The sequence below is a fragment of the Mchenga conophoros genome, linkage group LG14, assembly GCF_057382185.1.
Source record: "Mchenga conophoros isolate Kocher_MC1m ecotype Shallow Benthic linkage group LG14, M_conophoros_male_GT1.1, whole genome shotgun sequence".
NCBI classification, from domain to species: domain Eukaryota; kingdom Metazoa; phylum Chordata; class Actinopteri; order Cichliformes; family Cichlidae; genus Mchenga; species Mchenga conophoros.
In genome coordinates, this window is record NC_140539.1 from 28453773 (window position 1) to 28466384 (window position 12612).

General features: G+C 39.7%; 1 protein-coding gene across 1 annotated transcript; it reads left to right on the forward strand.

Annotated features, from left to right (window-relative positions):
- The first annotated feature begins 327 nt into the window (after window positions 1–327).
- tsr1 (TSR1 ribosome maturation factor) lies at window positions 328–12104 on the forward strand. The gene is made up of 15 exons (XM_085243758.1): window positions 328–496; window positions 2597–2696; window positions 2787–3015; window positions 3403–3537; window positions 3643–4094; window positions 4628–4763; window positions 5156–5340; window positions 8848–9050; window positions 9154–9313; window positions 9410–9520; window positions 9619–9751; window positions 11141–11257; window positions 11430–11570; window positions 11660–11734; window positions 11821–12104. The coding sequence occupies exons 1-15, from the start codon at window positions 366–368 to the stop codon at window positions 11997–11999; spliced, it is 2487 nt and encodes an 828-aa protein (XP_085099884.1). The 5' UTR covers window positions 328–365; the 3' UTR covers window positions 12000–12104.
- The last annotated feature ends 508 nt before the right edge of the window (window positions 12105–12612 follow it).

Sequence of the window (12612 nt, forward strand, 5' to 3'; positions counted from 1 at the left end):
ACTTTTCACTCCACTTCTCTTCAGAGCATACCTCCACCTCTTAGGCTTTCTTTCTCTTCCTCACTACTCTCACAAGAGATCACAACATCATCTGTAAACACTGCAGTCCACAGAAACTCCTGCCTGACCTCATATATCAACCTGTCCATCACCACTGCACACAAGAAGGTGCTCAGAGCCTCTGTGCCTCCACCGAGGCACAGAGCAGCTCCTTTTGACCTCATTTACACCTCTTCATCAAGACTATCAAAGCAAGTTCAAATAATGCTTATCCAAGCTTTTATTTTGAAGAAAAGCTTTCCGGAAGACACGTCCCTATCGTGACGTTGCTGCAAGTGCGGAAGTAAATTAGCTGACATACCCACATGGTGGAAATGGCTGCTGATGGGGAAAAACAACAGGGCCACAGACCCGGCATATACAAACAAAAAAATAAAGGACACAAACATGGCAAGCACCGGACGAAAGGAGAAATTGAAAGGGAAAACAAAGGCAAGTCGCGTCCAGCTGCACAGCGTTAAACCTGGGGCTTACATGTGTGTTGTTAGCATGTAGCGGTTGCTTCTGCAAGTACACGTGTTGGGCTTTAAGTGCTCAATCCTTTCAGTACAGTATCTTATATCGTAGCACTTTTCTTTTAAAGGTATTTAGTGAAAGTCTGTATTCGCTTGCGAGCCTCGTTTGGTGTTTAACTGGAGATTGCCAATGAGCTTCAGCTATTTAAACGTGGTCCGGGGGTCTTCCAGATATCCAGTTACTGGAAAATCAGAGGACTTAACACTCTGTATTACACCGAGAAAGTTTATCATTAAAAACATTTTTGTTCTATTTAAATTCAAGCTCACATTCCGACTTGTACACGTTTTACACCTGATTTGAATGATCGTCAGATAGTAAGACTACATGTCAAGCAGTACAGCAATGATAGTTTATGCTATAATTTAATGTTCATTTCATTTCATTCAGCGTAAAGCAGTACACAAACACATTTGGACACCTTGTAGCTTAAACAAATATATTCAGGCAAAAGTCTTATATCTGTAAACAAACCTAAATTTTGTGGATTAGTGAATTTGTCGGCATTTTACATTTATTGGAATGTCTGAGATACAAAGTAACGTGGACACTTTAATAAAACATTATTTGAGCACACGTGATTAACATACAGCCAGATGACGCAATCGTGCCCTAAAGAGTACACACAATAACCCCCACTGCTCAATAAAAGCCAGGAATGTTGATTTAAATGACTGAAGTGTCTGCACTGCAGTTAAACTGGATTCCAACAGAGGGCGCTCCACTAATGTGTGAGAATAAATGTATTATGTATTATGGCTGATGGATAATCATCCAGCCGGCTTGTGCTGTTATTCAACATCATATATGCTGTCAGACCTTAGCAGTGATGTGTCATTCATCAATATATCAGGTATAAATAAACCCCAGTCTCAAACTGGAAAAATATATTCACATATAAGGCAGTGTGGTAGTTAAAAACAACAAAGGAATGTTCGTCTCATTGTTGTTCATTGATGCTTGTATGTATTGCAGTGGTATCAAAGTTGGTTAGTAAAAATAGTTTAACATAAACAGAACAACATAATGAAAAATTATTTCAGTTAATTGATATTTATGATTATTATGAGTATGGATTTGTTCATAATTTGTCTTCAATATGAAATTCATTATTATTCATTCATTGATGCACATGTGTACTAATACTAAATGGTAAATGTCAGTCATTGTACAGTCTGTATTGTAATATGTTTTATCAGTTACATCTGCAGTAATGCATAATTGACAGTAGGCAATTGGCTTTAAAAGCTAAACAAGAATTTAAGTGGACTGTTTAATGTAAGTAATCTTTTTATTGGATTATCAGAGTATAGCACTACAGTCTTGTCTGCAGACTTTAGCCAGCGGGGACAACAGCAATTTTCTGGGGGCTCCTAGTGAAACCAGCATATCAGTTTCAACTACAAGTGGGATACAAATGAAAACCAGAAAACTCTTGGAAGAAAAATGACTGTTTCTTGTCTATAGAGTCTGCTTTATCTCTTGTTATATAAGGTTTGACACATAGCTGTAAAAAATAAAATATTCTAACAAAGTATAGTGCCATTTCTACTGAATTCATTGACTATGAAACAAATCAGTACTGTGCATATAAAATTTAGTCCAGTTGTCTAATGTGTGGTCTTTTGCTTACTTTATTTATATCAGCATGACCCTCTGGGGGCGGGGAAGCTTTGTCTGCTGCAACAGCTGCGCTGTTGTGTTGACTTGAACTTCATTCTGCAGGTGTTTTTGATTGGTTGTCTTGCCAGCATATGTTTTAAAGCAGCAAAGATATTGTAAAAATCAAACGGCCGATGTTCACACACTGTTTTTGTATTTGCCGAGATTTACTGACATCTTAGACTTCAGCTGCTTTAACATTGTGCAGCAGAGTGGAGCATGATCCATATGTGTGTGTTAGAATAGAAGTTCTTTCTAAGCAGCAAGGTTGTGGGTTGTAGTAAGGCCTATATTAAAAGAATACTATACACATTGTATAAATTAATAAATAACTTGTGTTGCAATGTCTCACAGGCAGAGTGTCGGTGACAGTCCTTACCAAAAAACAGAGGAAGGAGCAAAAGAAGATGGACAGAAGGCACAAAGCCAACCAGCTGCGCAAGAATAAGAAAGACATGGTAATTTAAAATATCACATGATGGATCGTTGTTCTTAAATTCTTAATGTAACGAATCTGGAGTTGCTTGAGTTTCTTTCTCTCTTCCCAGGTCCTGACAGAAAAGCGACGTCTTGGCAGCAGGGATGGTCCTCCTCATTTGGTTGTTGTGGTGTCCCTACATGCTCAAGCCGATGCTGGAGCCATCACTAAGCTGCTTCATGGAGAAGGCGCTGGGGGCATTGTACATCACGACCGGTGCATCAGTGGTGTCAGTGACAGTTTTGGGCTGATTCTGCCTCGTTTTAAACAGAGGTTCACCTTTCTAAGTCAGAGTACAGGTAAGCATTAGAAAAGAGATTTCCTTTGGGGAAAAAAAAGTGAGCCAGAAGCACAAGTAGTGTTGCTTCTGTGATATCTATTGATGTAATTTTAGTTTATCAAATGTAAAAGACATTACAATTTGAGAATTTTGTTCATAGAATAAGTAAACATCCCTGGTAATGCTGACACACTTGTGACATACTGTAGAATACCATAGAAGAATAAGAAGTTAAGTCAGATATGTTACTGTACTTTAGATACGATTTTTTTTATCTATTTATATTTTGTGTTGTAAAATTGATGTTGTGTTCAGTAAATGACATTCTAAAACAAATATTTTAAAAATGTACTCTGTTTTTTGTGTGTGTGTGTGTCTTTAACACTTCTGTAATCTCTTTTTATAGCTGACATGCACTCCCTACTGGATGTGACAAAGATTGCAGATAGCCTTGTATTTGTGTTGGATTCTACTGAAGGCTGGGACACCTATGGAGACTATTGTCTCTCTTGCGTCTTTGCTCAGGGTCTCCCCAGCTATGGTAATTATAAATCTTTCTTTCTTTTTTCTTTTTTAATTTAATTGACTTCGTTTCTGATGTGCCTCTACTAAGCCCTTGTCTCTCTCCCATATTCAACCTACATAGCACTGGTGTGTCAGGGTGTGTCTGAGCTCCCTGTGAAGAAGAGGGTTGAGTCCAGAAGAGCTTTGTCAAAGATCACAGAGGCCCGTTTTCCTGATGCTCGTCTCTTCCCGCTGGACTCCGAGCAAGATGCCACACTACTTCTCAGACACCTGGGGACTCAGAGACAGAGAAAGTTGGGTTTCCGCTCCAAACGGTCACATCTCATTGCTCAACATGTCACTTTTACACCCAACAACCCTGTTGATAGTACAAGTGGAGCCACTGGCCTGGGCACACTCTGTGTGTCCGGGTATGTCCGTGGCCGCCCTCTGCGGGTTGACAGACTGGTACACATCAGTGGTCATGGTGATTTTCAGCTCAGCCAGATTGATGCCCCAGTAGACCCTCTTCCTCTGAACTTAACAGTGTCCAGACCACTGAAGCCGAGCAAAGGAGGAGATGTTGACATGCAGGTAGTTGTTGCTGCTTTTTTTTAATACTTTAACTTTGCAAATGTACATGCAGACCTGATAGCGTACACTTTATTAAACAATAAATTATATAAATGACTTCATTTATTGCTCTACTGCATCACCAAAATTAAAATTTTTGGGGGAGTTTTACCTAGCTTTGGACTTTTTTGATAAGTTGTATTATGGATATTTGTTTCTCACTTGTGGACTCAGGCATGCATTTTCCACACTATACAAAGCATAGCTCCAAACTTGAAGCATGGAAACCTGTTTAAGTTAGGTAATCCATTACAACTGTCAGCATCTGTTTTTATCAATGTAATATTACTGTTGCATAACAATTGGAATGTACCCCTGCTAAAACTCTGTGCATTTTCCCCACGCTGTTTTTAACCATTAAAACTAATTCAAAGTGAATATAATGAATGGTGGTCAGTTGGTTTAAATGCGAAGTGAAACTTTAACACCTTTAACTGTTTTGGAGTGTTAGTTGATATGGGTCACATTTACCTGCTCATTTGCGTTTCCCACAGGAAAATGAGGCCCCTGTGAGGGTGCTCATGAAAGCGGACCCATCCAACAGGGAGAGTCTGCAGGCAGAGGCTGAGGTGGATCCCATGGACGGAGAGCAGACATGGCCAACAGAATCAGAACTGCTGGAAGCTGAAGGTGAAGAAACAGAATTTATAGATAATGCTCTCAGAAAATGATGATGACTAAGATACAAAATGACAGATCTTGTGTTAGAACAGTCACACTTGATTTGAAGTTACAACTATATCACTTTATACTTTCAAGTAGTGGGAAACTGTCTGACTGATGTAAATATATGTAACTTAATTGACAGTTTTAATAGACACAACAAACCAGTTAAACAAAGACTTTGCTATAATGTTATTGATGTACAATAAAAATTTGGATGGTTACACATAGCTGAAGCAATTCAGTCATTTCTAGTAAATAGAAATGAGTAATGTGCTTTTCTTGATGCAAGAGTATACAGTTTATCATGCCAGGAAAACACAGGATTCAAAGTTGTTTTTTGATGTTTCTCTCTTTAGAAGCCAGGAAGAAAAAACGTGTAATGAAGGTCCCTAAAGGAACATCAGACTATCAGGCCACGTGGATTGTTGATGAAGGTGAGGAGGAGAATGGTGACATGGATGAAGAAAGTAGTGACAACGATGATGATGATGACATGATGGATGAAGCCATGGATAAAGAGGATGGGGAGATTGACTCTCAGGTACACATTTAAAGTAATTTTGACATAAGTCTTTAATGACACAGTGAAGCAGAAGATAAATAAAATGCAAATATCAGTTTAAATTTTCCTTTTTTAAAACTTTTCACAAAAAAGACGGGTATAAAGTTTATAATGATATGACAGCCTAGCCTTGTAAAATGCGATACACTGAAAAGTGGGCATTAATTGAAATGGACATAAATAGTATATATATTTTTTTTAAATAAAGCTCAGGTCAGGATATAATCTAAGCAGAGATGCTCAGACATCTCTTTGTTTAGCCAGCTCGTCTGTCTAGCTAGGTCTTGAGGTCTACTGGTTTGTTAACGAGGCGTTCCCAAGCCAGCCAAGATGTCTGTCCAGCTTGTCCTCAGTCTACCTTGGTCTCTTCCTGGGTTGGACATTCAACTCACCTAGGAAGCATGCAGGAGATATCCTAGGCTCATGCCCTCACCATGTCAGCTAGCTCTTTTCAATGGAGGGGAGAAGCAGCACGACTGTGAGTGACTCTGCTTTTCACCCTACCTTTAAGGCTGAGACCCCCTTTGGAGGAAACTAATTTCCCGTGCCTGTATCCCTGTTCTTACTGTTTCAGTAACTACAGCTTTGCCTTCCTGCTTAGCTCTCTTCGTAACAGCAGTCTGTTTCAGTGCAGATACTGCACTAATCCTCTTTCAACCTCTTGCTCAATTCTTCCCTGACTTGTGAGCAAGATTTAAAGATACTTGCTCTCAATGGGGCAGGTTCCTAACTTGGGGTGGACACGCCATGATTGAAGAAGTGCTCTGTTTCAAGCCATGAGGCCTGAGTAGGCTCAGACTAAAAAAACAACAACACACGAGTCTGCCTACCTGTGGGCGCACCACCAAAAATTAAAGCTGGATAATTTACCACTGTGGTAAGAATAATAAAGCGTGCTTACATGCTAAAATTGAATAATTCAGAGAAGCCCTTAGTCCGTAGTATCATATTTAATAAAACGTTTAACAGCATTTTACTGCAAAACAAGGTACAGTAAGTTACCAATTACTTAGATAACAACGCTTTCCATGGAAAATACCAGAGACTCACTACAGGATTCAGATGACTTGATTACGACAGGTTTTTCATTCTAGTATGGATGATGTAGAGGGTTTGTGTGTCAGTGATTGTACAAATGTTGTTATATTTGGAATTTTTCTTTCATTTCTCATTTAGTAGTTTGACCAGAAGTTCAGCCAGAACATACCTTTTATGGTTATTTTGTTGCGCGGGGTCGTGTTGTCATAGCAACAGTGTACCGGTAGCTAAGGTCAGGCGGTGCAGTCCTGTGGAGGATGATGAGGATGGTAATTTGTGAAGAAGCAATAAAGTGTTGGCGGTTCCGGGGCTGAAGCGGTGCATACGTGACCCACAGGCAGTGCACCTCACTGCTGAGAGGCACTGTTTATTTTCTCAGTGTCTGACTCTGGCGTGTAGTGCCAGGCTGCTCACCACAACAATAGTGTTTGGAGCAGGAATCCCAAGAGAAGCCTCCTGTCTTCCTGTCTTGTGAACAGAACTTCCTGTCTGGACGAAGGGAGGGGTTGGCCATTTATTTATTTCCCACTCCGCTTGAAAAGAAGTCAGGGAAACTTTCCTTATGCAACAGGTTCATTACGATCTGTGATTGTTATTAGCATGCATTTGATGTCAAGGTTAGCGCACAGGCATACGTATCTAGACGAAGGTAACAATAGTGGAAAGGGTACTTCAAATGATAATGATTATTATTACTATTGCAGCAAGGATGTTGGAACGGTTGTGTATCAGCCGCATGCTGAGAGCTTTCCGCTCTTGCGTCTGGCTTCTCCTGTAATTTGCCAGCCAAGGGAGCACAGCAAAGCATGTCTTCTTTGATGATTCATTTCCTTATCCAAATATGTTGCCCTTGGATGCTCAATTTCTAGATATTGTTTTAAGAGTGGATGTCTTGCACTGGAGAGTGTCTTTACGTAACACACTGAATTCAAATGTATGCAAAGCAGGGATTCCCATAGTTTGAATTCGGGCAATTGCTTATCCCATTCACACATACAAGGCCCCTCAGTGCTGTTTGTTTATTGTGGCGGAGTTGTTGGTTATGTTACATAAATATTTTCTATAATTAGGATCGTTTTGATGTCATTTGTTTTCCTGCCATTTGTGTCTGGTTATTGTTAATACTGGCAGCAACTAACAAAGTAAGTGTTTGGTAACAGTAGGACAACAATATTGTACATTACATTACAGCAAGAGAACATTATCCAGGAGTAAGGCTGGGCGATTTTGTTTTTTGGCTATATCATGATATATGATATATACCACGATATGTTTAACTAGCCTCCAAAAACAAATGTTATATTCAACCATATATATCATTCATACAGTCACTGTCTGTGGTCAACACAGACCTTTTTTTTTGTCGTATGGGATCACTTTGGCAAACGAAGACGCCAGTGTCATCTGCGTCATGGCTGGTTTATTTAGAGTTTTCTGTGGTGTGTGGGGAGATGTTGACATGCGGACTTTAAAACATTCTTCATTTTGCAATGGATGATTTCTCAGGTGGTGGAATAAATTTGTGGTGCTGCGACCTTTTGTGGCAATGGTTTTATGCCATGTTTTGCAAATTATGGCATTTTGTTTGACATGCTCCTTTTGAAAACCAAACCACTGCCAGTAAATGTTTCTCTTTGGAACTAGCTTGTCCGACTCGTCTTCAGTTACAGTCTCATTCATTTCCTCGTCTGAAACTCCGGCTGTCACCATATTTTTTTCTTATAAGGTAGAATATAAACACGCATGCTCAGCGCAGTGTGCCGTGCAGAAAACCTTCTGCTTTGGAGGGAGGATTAGTCATGCAGTCGCTCCAAAAAAACCTCTGAAAAGCTTAATATTGCCAGGGCAGTTCATACTCAATGGTTCCGATAGACCCATTTTAACCATCGTACGTGGAAAAACTTTTGATACATGAAGTATATTCAATATATCGCCCATGCCTACCCAGGACACTTGTTTAACTCAGTATATTAGGATTAGAAGCTCAGGGTTTTAAAAAGAGGGAGCCAGACTCACAGCTGGTAAAAGGTTATTTAAACATGTTTTCAGTGGTCTTGTAATTTGAAAATATAGTTTGTTTGTTATCTGAGTTATATCTACTATATAATGCTGAAATTTGGCCTTGGCACAGAAAATTCCATATAAAATTTTGTTTGGGTGGCAAAAATGTCAGAGACAGATGTCTTAAAGTCAAGGCCAACCAAACTAAAACTACTGTGAGGCTAGCCGTATTCCCCTTGTGGCCCATGACCTTCCTTCCTTCCTTGAATTAACCAATAGTGTTATCTCTGTCACTGCATTTGCTGTTAGTAAATGCCAAAGCATCAAAGCTTCTTCACTGATCACTAAAAATGAGTACAATGATTGTTGTGTTTATGGTCAGAGAGCAGCTTGCATTCTTTGTTCAAACCTCTTGTACTAAATTTGTCCTGTGTCCTCTCTGCCCAGGACCCAGGTTCATGCTGTGATTCAGAAGAGGAGGAGGAGGAAGAGGTGTGCTCCACAGAGCGAGCGGGTGCAGATCAGCGCTATGATGAACATATGGATGAAGCTGCCGAAGAAGAAGGCCTAAAACGCTACCGTGACGCTCGAGCCAATGAAATGTTCCCCGATGAGGTGGACACGCCCCTCGACACTCCAGCTAGAATCAGGTCAGTAGCGTTTCTTTTACGCTTTTTGTTTCTTTTACATTTCCTTTTGGGATGGAATATTTATTGTTTCCTGTTTGTTTGGGTTGCCGTCCTGTTCTCGCAGGTTCCAGCGTTACAGGGGGTTAAAAAGTTTCCGCTCGTCACCTTGGGACCCCATGGAAAACTTGCCCCTCGACTATTCGCGTATATTCCAGTTCCAGAGCTTTGAACGCACTCGCCGCCGCATATTGGCTGAGGCTGCAGCTGAGGAGGATGGAGCCATGGTAAAGTAGACAACAGTAGTTGTCTTCAGCTGTAAATGCTCTCATGTTTAACCATGATTTTTGGCTTCACTCACTCTGCTGTCCTCCACGTTTCAGGATGGCTGGTATGTGACCCTGCACATCATTGATGTGCCTTTTTCTGTGATGGAGAGTGTCCAGTCAGGCAAACCTCTGGTTCTCGTGTCTCTCTTGCCCCATGAACAGAAGGTATTCACATCTGAAAATGTTTCCTTTTCGTAAGAAAAGCTGCACCAGCTACACAGAATAATTTTTGCTGACCTCATGTTTTTTTCTTCTGTGCATAGATGTCAGTCATGCATGTTTTGGTGCAGAGACACCCCAGTAACACAGAACCGATCAAATCTAAAGAGGAGCTTGTGTTCCATTGTGGATTTCGGAGATTCCGAGCCTCTCCCATCTTCTCTCAACACACATCAGGTAGAAAACCTGCTGAATTCATCCAGTACATTCATCAGAACAAACGGCAGTAGTGATCCTACATAAACAAACTTAAATCAAACGCATTGCCAGAGATGTATCAATTCAGGGCTAAGGGCTTGTAACGTCCAACTTCCTGCATTCTTGACTGACCGGTAACTGACTGATCAGTCTAACTAACATATCGTTTATTGTTTGGCTATAGCTATCAAGAAGAGATAAAGCTTGCCAAACTAAGTCACAAACCGCCATAATGTTTGTAACAACAAACCAAATCAAACAGTTAAATCGCCCTCACCGAGCTGAACATGGGCATTTTAAATAAGCTAACAAAGTAACGTGGTTAAAGCGAAAACTATCCAGAGTTTAGAGCTAGCCGCAAGCTAGCAGCCTCGGTATGAGCAAAAGATCCAACCAGTTATGACGAAAATTATGGAGATGAGAGAAAAGGATATCCTGTTATCTGGTGAGTTTATAAACACTTGAAAATTATACAAGAACCTGACATTTGCTTTGTTATATAAATATGTTGTACCTGCTTCTGTTTGCCAAGGTAAAATATGTCAGATAAAGGTGGATGTACAGCAGGTCGTTTTGCCTCTTTGCAAAAGCAGAGCACTTTATTTTCACTTGTTTCACTGAGAGAAGTTCCTGTAACTTACTGCAGTTGAGGGCAAAAATCGGTTAAAAAATACAACAACAAAAAAAATCAGATATCATAACCAGCCAACATGCAGACTAAATGCAGTGTTTTAACATCTGGTTCATATTACAAGTAAATCTTGTAATATTGAAACACACCTGGTGCTAATCTAGTATCTATTATTCCACGAATTTAGTTATGATGGGTCACCTGGAACTCGGTGGGTTCATTGTACCACTTGATTTTTTTTTATTTTTTATGATGTTGAGACGGAGTCCTTAAACAGAACCACCTCTATGCATTTGCATTACGGGAGTGCTATTACTGTAATATTTGTTGTTATAATGCTATGCTGTGTTCTTTTGAAAAAAAATGTATAAAAAGGTATCATCCAGTAAAAAACATAAACGTAACCTTTTTATTATTAAAATAACCTTTTCATTATTATTATCATTATTATTATTATTATTGACATTTTAATTAAGATGTGTCGATCTTAAGCTGAAAAAGTCAGAAACTGAAAAATGTCTTTCCACCATGTAAGGTCGACTTTCGGTTCTTTACAAAACAAGAACTGTTAATCAAGTTACTTTATTAGTATAATGATCTTAAAAGCTACTTCTGGAAACAAGATATCTGTTGGATATATTATTATTATTATTATTATTATTATTATTATTATTATTATTATTATTATTATTATTAATAATAAAATATTTTTTTTCCCCCTCCACCTTTTTTTCTAGCTGACAAGCATAAGATGGAGCGCTTCCTCAGACCAGATGCCCCCATTGTAGTGTCACTGTATGCCCCCATCACCTTCCCCCCTTCAGGAGTCCTGCTTTTTAAGCAAAGGAATGATGGTGAGATGGAAAGTCCTGTTTACGTCAACACGAGTAAATTGAATTAGTGGCCTGGCTGCCCTCAAGTTAAACTTTAGACCATTCATCCTGTTGGTGGTTTTGATTAATTATCCACTTAAGCAAATTCTGTACTGGCCTTTGAGCACGTGTTCTTCTTACTGTGTCTTTCTAGGCATCCAGGACCTTGTGGCTACAGGCAGTCTGCTCAGTTGTGACCCTCAGCGTGTTGTGCTGAAGAGGATTGTTCTGAGTGGACACCCATTCAAAATTAACAGGCGCTCTGCTGTTGTTCGTTACATGTTCTTTAACAGGGGTGAGAGGACGTTCTCATACTGTTATTACTGTCACTGCAGACATAATTCCTAATTTTTTCATTAAAATTTTCTTGACTTTCTTTTACAGATGATATCATGTGGTTCAAGCCAGTGGAGCTGCGAACAAAATGGGGTCGGAGAGGTCACATCAAGGAGGCCTTAGGTGAGAAAATTTAAGAATAAAACCCTGTGTCTGTGTCTCTGTGCCTTATTTGCTGTGGATTCTCACTGCCATTTCTTATTTTTCAGGAACACACGGTCACATGAAATGCGTGTTTGACAATCAGCTACGCTCTCAAGACACTGTGCTGATGAATTTGTACAAGAGAGTGTATCCTCGGTGGACGTATGACCCCTATGTGCCCGCGCCTTTAACTTGGGTGAAGAGAGAAGGCACTGTGGAAATGGAAGACTTGGATATGGAATAGTGGAGGGACAGAATGACAAGCCATGTAATAACAGAAACATCCAAGTGGTTTCAGGACACTTTAAAAGAGTGGAATGCGTATTAAATAAATCTATTTTGATCCAAAGTTAAGCTTTCTTGTTCCATTTTGCATCCAAGCCTCAAACATGCTGCAGAGTTTGTTTTGACCACTAGATGGCAGGAATGGATAAGTATTAATAAAGCTTCCTACGTGTTTGTAGAGCATCTCACTTTTTCTTTTTTCCTAAATGGGTAAAAAAGATTTGAGTCACTGCCTCTAAACAAATAGTTGAGTTGCACTGAGTGCTTTATGATTAAACAAATCTGAGAGCTGGTACCACGACGACTGGGTGAGTTCAGTAATTTAACATTAGGCATGTATCGAGCTCATTACATGGGCAACTCTTTGAAGTCATGCATGTGTGGCTTAATGCCTACGCACATTAAAATGTAGAAAGCTAGGACGAAATTATGTATTGATAATGACCGAGATACGTGAGGAACTTTAATCATGGAAAGAGAACTCCCAAGTCGCACTTTTAAGGAAACGTTCTTTTCTGTAATCGCTTAATGAAATGCTGTTTGGAAAAATCACAGCTTTGAGCATTATTTAT

Excerpts from the sequence above, each read along its gene's own strand:
- tsr1 (XM_085243758.1), top strand. The coding sequence starts at position 366 with ATGGTGGAAATGGCTGCTGATGGGGAAAAACAACAGGGCCACAGACCC. Across the intron at positions 9,314-9,409 it reads CTGAGGAGGATGGAGCCATG|GATGGCTGGTATGTGACCCT; the intron begins GTAAAGTAGACA and ends TCCACGTTTCAG. Across the intron at positions 9,752-11,140 it reads CTTCTCTCAACACACATCAG|CTGACAAGCATAAGATGGAG; the intron begins GTAGAAAACCTG and ends CTTTTTTTCTAG.